General features: G+C 43.4%; 1 protein-coding gene across 1 annotated transcript; it reads left to right on the top strand.

Moving 5' to 3' along the window:
• Positions 1–5,978: 5,978 nt before the first annotated feature.
• Positions 5,979–7,136, top strand: LOC308085178 (KH domain-containing, RNA-binding, signal transduction-associated protein 1-like; the record flags this gene model as incomplete). The annotated part of the gene is made up of 1 exon (XM_080428263.1): positions 5,979–7,136. The coding sequence occupies one exon, from the start codon at positions 5,979–5,981 to the stop codon at positions 7,134–7,136; it is 1,158 nt and encodes a 385-aa protein (XP_080284389.1).
• Positions 7,137–7,947: the final 811 nt, after the last annotated feature.

The raw sequence follows: 7,947 nt of genomic DNA on the forward strand, positions 1-7,947 counted from the left end.
GCCTCCGGTCGGACGCGGTCGGGCGGCCTGGCACCCTGGAAGTCCTCGTGAAGCCCACGAGGACCTGGGCTCTGCCATGGCCCCCTCCTTTGAAATTCTCTCCCGGGAGTTTCGCCAACTTTTCCCAGCCCGGATATATGGACCAGCGTGCGGACGCTGGGGACACGGACGGCAGGCCTGCCCAAACGCAGGGCCCCGCCGTCGGCCACGGTGGCCACTCTAGTCATGCACTGTGTTCCACGGGAACCATGCCGCCCGCAAGGGCCGTGGCCGCTACTTTTCCCTGATAGAATGGCACTCGTAGCCCGCCTCTTGCAAGGGCCCCGCCGGCACCTCGTGTGCTTCGGTGGACGCTGCTTGCAGCCTGCGGGCCCGACCAGGCGCGGAGGGACCACGTGCGGAGAGGCCCCGGTGGCCTGTCCTCCGCACTCCTCCGCGGCCGACCCCGGCCTAGCGAGACCGAGACGCACCGTCTGCCCTAGTTGCCTTGCCACGGACCGCCTGAGGGCCCCGGCTGCCGGCCTCGCCTCGAGCCCCATCGCGGGGCTCGGCGAGGAGATCCGCACGCAGCTGGGGCGCACAGGCGCGCTCCGGAGACTCCGTTTCTCAAACCCTGCCTGCGTCGCGTACTCCGGCGACCGACTAAACAGCTGCGTAACGGGCCACTGGCACCCATCCCCTGTAACATGCTTTCGACCGGCTGAGGGGCAACGGAAGAAGTGGTGCCGACGCAGCGCGCGCCTCCGGGAGACACCGCCGCCCTCCTCGCGGGGGGCCTGGGCGGTCTCCGCGGACCGGCAACCCCACGGCGCGCGCCTCAGCTGGGCGCGACGTCCGCGGCGGAACAGGAGGCCTACAGACAAAACTGGCCACTTTGGCCACTGATCCACCTGTTCAGTCCTTCAGGCAGTCACAGCCTGCACCTATATAGAGGAGAGCTTAATTAGATAGTTGGAAACACCTGCTTAACCCTCACAAATCCCTCCTCCACCCACAGCAGTTAAAAATAACTACATGTTCAGAAATCTAGAGATTTTCTTTTTAATTTCTATTGGTTTAATCCCCGATTTAGCCTATATCTTGTTTTTTTAATTGTAAAACATTAAAAACAGTTTAGAAAAAACTAAAGAATAATGTTGCAAATGTTCAGAAGTATACTAGGGGAGCTCTATTTGGTGTTTTGGTGATTGACATCACAAAAGCATAGGCAAAAATATGCTGAAAAGCTAAATCAGACACATTTTGGCAGCTATCTTTAAATAAATGGCCGCCATCTTTGATTTTCAAGTGGCTCGATAAAAAAAATCGATAAATGACCTCTAAAGATGATCTGTACCAAGTTTCACGCTTGTATCACCAAGTGAACGATTCTCCCAAAATATTGCTTTTAGCCGCTGCACTATTTCCCTTCCTCTTCTCTTCGAAATGCACAGTCAGCCAAACAGCGTCAAACACTCTGACAAATTACTGTCATCGAGGTGGACTCCTGCTGAGCAAGTAGGCTTCAATAGACTGTAAAGTAGATGGTTAATCACCAAGGATGGTGCAAAGTACAGACCAATCCTTTTCAAATCCTTTTTTAACCCCCCCCCCCCCCCCCATCAGACCCATCAGTTATTTTGTGCTTCCTTTAGCCACAAGAACAGCAGGAGGATTGGAGAAGATTAGGGGGATAGGCTATTAAACATGTTAATTATAGTTAATTATTACTCACAAGAAAGTTAGTTCCTCGATTATCAATGCCAAACTATACATAGATGCTAAAGTTATTCTGCAAAAGTAAAGAATTCTTCCTTCAATTGCTATTGTGTCTATCTTCCTATCCCTGTACTGCCACATTTTTGCTTGTGGATGCATGATGTTAAAACCTTTATGATATGTACTTCCTTGTCCGGGGTCCCCAGGGCTCTATCCTTGGCCCATTAATGGCCACATTTATCAAAGGTCAGACGATATGTACGCTAGGATTGGCTGTATAGGATTGCTTGATAAATCTCACTTGGAAGTGGGCATAAGCTAATTCCTGGGGTCAAATATAAGCTGGTTTGTACACCATTTTTAAATGAGGGCCATAGGATCCTGAATTGAACGTCAGATGATAAGCCTATCATCTGAGGCAAATGACAATATATTAAAAGACGAAAACAAATCTACAGAGTTGGTTGAAGTTGTGCAGCACAATCAGAGCTTATGTGTTTTTCAATTTATTTTGTTGTATAAAAACAAACGGGAAGATGAGTATGAGCTTGAGGTTAGGATCATTATACTTGAGGTTAGGGTCATTAATCTTAGTTTTTACTGCAGGCACGTTCCAGAGAGCACAGATGGTGTCACAAACAGGATGGATGGCAGGGCGGCAACAGCCACAATATCCAATTAGAAGAATTCTAGATCAATCATTAAATAATCAACAATTCTAGATAAGTCTTTTTTTTTTTTTTACACCAGGGTAATCAAGAACAACTGTGTACAACTATAAGTTATCAGTTAAAGGACAACTTCACCCATTTTCAACGGTAACAGGATAGGTGGGCTCTAGGGACATCTGGGCACCTCGATGTAAAATTGGCTATTTTGTCCAAAATATTAAAAATATATATATTTGAAAGTAATGTAAAGTATACATGATGTGAACATGCACGGTACATCTTTATCAGACTTACTTTTATCCTTCAACTTCTTGTTTATGCCCTAAAATGACTGGATATACAGGTTTTGTAGCAATGTGTAGAAATTGTCAAAATATTAGACCTTAATTGTCAAATGTTTAAGCATGTTTTAATCATGTATACATTACTTTACTTAAAAACATTTTCCTAATATTAAATTTTTTTACATTTTGGACAAAATAGCCAATTTTACATCGATGTGCCCAGATGTCCCTAGTGCCCACTTACAGCTATTACTGTTATTTTCACATGGAAAATGCTTTTCCATGTGAAAATATATTTTCTGGTTTGACAGTAAACATGAATAAACAGCTTGCCAGGTACTATTAAACAAACAGCATAATATACTTCCTTATTTAACCTTAAAAAAAATACTGCTTTGTGGGAATGTTCTTATTTGTGCAATATCAATTGAATAACGAAATGAATCTAAGTTAATCATGGTAAATGGTAATTTGTTATGCCTCCACTGGTGACAGCCGTGGCTGGAGGCATTATGTTTTCGGGTTGTCTGTCCCACAGACTGTTAACGATATGAACTGAGATATGGGCCGCTGAAACTCTGGGTGGGGAGGGCTGTTACTGATCCGGTCTACAGATAATATGGATATGTGTCCATACAGTATATGTATATGTGTCTACTTGTCATGCTTATTCAGCACGTGGCGGGGCCTTACCATGTAGGCCAGTACAAAACTTCTCCCCCGCCTTTGAAAACAAAGATATGTCTTTGGTCTGTCCGTCTGTCCGTACGTCTATAGGCCTATGTACTTTTGTCCCATGGTCATGAATCTCAGGAATGCCTTGAGGCAATTTCTTCAAATATTGCACAAATGTCAACTTGGTCTCAAGGATGAAGGTATTAGAATTTGGTGATCAAATGTCAAAGGTGAAGATCACATCACTGTGACCTCACAAAACACATTTAATATTGGACCAGGAATGTCATGGAGGCCATGAAGGCTATGACTGTCATTGCCCTTCAGTGTGGCCTTATGCCCCTCTTTGTCCAGAGGCCAAAGTGGCCCTGTTGCCCTACCTGCTCTGATTTCACAGTTAATTATTTACTCCCCCTGACTTCCCATCCCCATCTTCAAACAAGTCCAGTGCCTCTGATTAGTTCAGGGGTATCATGAACTTGAAATAAACAGCTTATATATTTATTCATGTTCTTGTTTGTTTGTTTCTTTCTTTATTTGTATATTTATGTATCTATTCATATTTCACCGATAATTATACTAGGAATTAAATATAAAATTATTCTTACCCCTTAAATTCATTATTTCAGTGGACTTTCTTTCTTTCTTTCTTTCTTTCTTTATTCGGATCCCCATTAGCTTCCGCTGCCGCGGTCGCTAGTCTTCCTGGGGTCCACATAAAACATCACAACATAAAACAACATACAATATACATACAAACAACAACTGACACTCGTCAGTCCAAAACTAAGCTACATTAAAATGCCAATGATATAGACACTACAGGAACATTGGTTAAACATCATGTACAAAAACATATTGATCATTCTAATTGTGTGATCTCTCTCATTAATATCTGTTTAATAGATTTTTTGAATATATATTTGCTCTTAATTTGTTTAATATTTGTGGATAATGAGTTCCATTGTTGGGTGGCTCTATAAATAACTGTTTTTTTAAGTACTTCTGACTTTGGTTTTGGAAGTTCCAAACTTCCAAACTTCCAACTTCCTTCAGACTTAAAATCATTAATGTCTTACAGGACACACAAGCATGATTCTCTTTTATAAGTTTATTATTTCTTTGCTGTCTTCAGTGTGTTTAAAAAGTTCTTTAAGTTAAAAGATCACTTTTTTGACAAAGACTTTAAAACAACTTTGGCAAAAACAATCTCAACAACTACCGGCACTGCGACAATTATCCTGCTTATCACATGGCTACTTAATAAATAAATTGGCCCAAAAGTAACAACAAAACAAAGAATTTCCTTGCTTACAGTAATGAAAGTATTCCATGAGTATCGTGCTCGCCGTCCGCCCGGCGCCCCGGATAACAAGTGTTGATCAAATAGAATAAAATTTTGGTTATTGCATCGTCTATTTCTCACTTCAAATGTTTTCAAAAACATTCTTGAGAGCAACGTTTCGTTGTAGATGACATTGTGTGTTTGTTTATGTGACACCCACAAGTGTATGTGCACAATTGTGATGTTATTATTTCATTTTGTGTATCTGTTTTGTAAGAGGCCAAATCCATTATTTTTTAGGTTACATTTAGAAGATATAGCCTTTATTTATACGGAAATTACTCATACAAATTTTGTCCAAACATCATGCAAATCGGTACACATTATCCCTATAGTCAAGTGATCAAGATGGTTCCGTCCAATTTTTCATATTCCATCCTGATTGGCGAATTCCGAACATTGCTGGCCCACAATAACCTACGTGACCTGGCGGAGACCTGTGCTCCATTATGAACCAATATTACATAATGAGTTGCTACAAATAAAGTTATAATGAGCCTATCTTGCCAAACCAAACATATGCCTAAAGTGTCGTGTGCTGTTTAGTAGAGTAATGTGACAAGTCTGACATAATCTTCAACACTCACAATGCTCAGAAGACACTTTGGATTAATGTTCATTGATTTGGTTTGCTATACTGAAACAGTGTGTAAACACAAAAGAGTAAACTTTTAGCATCCGGACTGGTTGTATGAATGCCTGGTATTTGAACTGTACTAACCTCAACTGCAAAGCATTGCAGAAGGGAGGGTCACGTGGACAGCTAACTGCATCAGTTAATGTGAGTTTTTACAACATTTATAATGGACATCGACATTTATCAGGAAAGCTTGCAGGCTTATAAAATACCCTTCCAACCACGGACTGTTTCAGATTGTGTCAAGTGGCAAGTGGCTTCGTAGCCACAGAGACAGTAGATTGCTATACTTCCCCTAACAATCAGGTTTATGAATGACAGGATAAACACATGGGCACATGGGGCTGCAGCCCGGGGGCCGGGGCACAAGGCTCCGGGGTACACACACCACCAAACAACTTGATATCAGGTTGCCGTGGTTACCCAATACTTTCGACCAGAGAGTACTGTTCAGTCTGGAGCTGTGTGGAACTCCATATTTGAGCAAGGATGACATCATATCTGATGATGCAAGATGTGTGCAGTGGTTAAGAAGCCTTAGTCAAGTTCTTAAATTCAATATGGACAACGTGCAACAAAACAAGTTCTACAAGGACGCAGTGAGGTGATTTTGTTAGCTATTTCGTCTATCTTAAGGTCAATCAAATTTTAACGAGGCTGAACGCATTATGAACCAAATGAAGAGGAAATCTGATTCTCTGGTAGAATCAGGACCTGTGCATAAGAAAAACAAAATGGATGACAAATATCTGCAGGAACTACAGGCAGAGAAAGACAGTCTGGATTCATCCTTCATGCATGCAACAAAACTAATTTCGGCAGAAATTGAAAGGATTCAGAAAGGAGAGAAGAAAGAAGCAGAGAAAGAAATGTATGTGGACCTGTTCACTACAAAGAACCTCAAGCTGAAAGAGCGGGTCCTCATCCCCACCAAGCAATACCCAAGGGTCAACTTTGTTGGTAAGATTCTGGGACCTCAAGGTAACACCATCAAGAGGCTCCAGGAAGACACTGGAGCCAAGATTTCCGTTCTAGGGAAAGGTTCTATGAGAGACAAAAATAAGGAGGAAGAGTACAGAAAGGGAGGTGATGCTAAATACTCTCACCTGTCCATGGAGTTGCACGTGTTAATCGAGGTGATGGCCCCCATTCCGGAAGCCTACATGCGCATGGTGCGCGCCATGGAGGAGGTGAAGCAGTTCCTGACCCCGGAGCCTGGTGAACAGGAACAGTACATGGATCCCCACTACCTGAATGGAGCCCAGGATTGTTCAGGTAGGGTGCGGGGTGGTCACCCCGGCAGGGGCAGAGGACAACACAGTAACCCCAACAACAATCCTGGAGGGCCAAGGGGGCGAGGGATGCCACGTGGTTCTCCTCATGGAGGTGTGCCACATGGTGGTGCTCCAAGGGGAGGACTGGGTAGGGGTGGAGCGTCCAGAGGGACACCAGCTGGCCGAGGTGGCATGCCTTCTGCACCTCCCAGAGGGGGCACAGCTCCCCGCTCTAGACCACCTGCACTGGGGTCACAGAGGATGCTCCCCGCCACTGCCCTCTCCCACCAGCAGCACCAGCATCCTCAACCTCCAACATCACAGTTAAAGGCAGATGCCTATGATGAATATCCTGCATATGAAGAGTCCTATGAGAATGCCTATGAGCCATATGAATATTACAGTCAACAACCTGCGCCTGCAGATACTGAATACTATGATTACGGACAAGGAGAGGCTCAGGAGGCAACATATGAACAATATGCTCAAGATGATTGGGAAGAGGGCTCAGGTTCCATCAATGGTACCGGAGGCAAAGCACCTGCTTCTTAGCCTCACAAGTAGGTAAGTAAGTAAGTAAGTCAGTCAGAGTGGCTTGGATTATCGGTATTTGCCAAGAATGAGGGTATCTATCCCCTTTTCAGTGTGCTAGACCCCTGGGGGATGGATTGCAACACCCACTATCGGTTCCCAGTGCTACACGTCTTAGTTACCCAAGCTGTGCTACTCATACGCTGAGTTGGCAGTGCCCAGGATCAAACCCAGAATCTTGTGGTCCAAAGGCGAGTGCTTACACTCAAAAATCGTCTCTAAAATCATTTAGCTAGAGACCGATGATAATCTCCCAGCTTATGTTGCTAGAAGTTGGAAACAATAAGACCAAGCCAATGTCTTTAGGTGGGGGGTCCTTCATATTGGGACAGTGATTGTTTTTCAAAGCAGTGGGTGTAGGTTTGTTAGCTGACTTTCTCTCTGCTGCTGTTTTTATAACTACAAAATCTTATATATTTAGTTACTTTAGTTTATTTACTGATTCATATTTCAATTAATGTAATGAGATGGCGATTTGTTTTCTCACTTATGTTGCATTTTAAATGTCTTTAAGAGCAGGACAAAGAACAGGACAAATACATATTATTACCAATGATATTATTGGCAAATGCAAGCCCGTGAGCTGTTTTCCCAGCAGACACCAACAGAGAGAGACATTCACCATCGTTTTCAAATGTAGACATGTCTGACCATCTTGTAAAATCTCATTCAAATGATCTGAAACTGCTTTGCACATCCCATATTTGCCACCGTGGTTATTTCTTTACTTTGTTTAATGGGCCTTTCTCAATGATCATCATTCAAACCAGCT

This window comes from Gymnoscopelus braueri (assembly GCF_963280865.1).
Source record: "Gymnoscopelus braueri genome assembly, chromosome: 5".
Taxonomy (NCBI): domain Eukaryota; kingdom Metazoa; phylum Chordata; class Actinopteri; order Myctophiformes; family Myctophidae; genus Gymnoscopelus; species Gymnoscopelus braueri.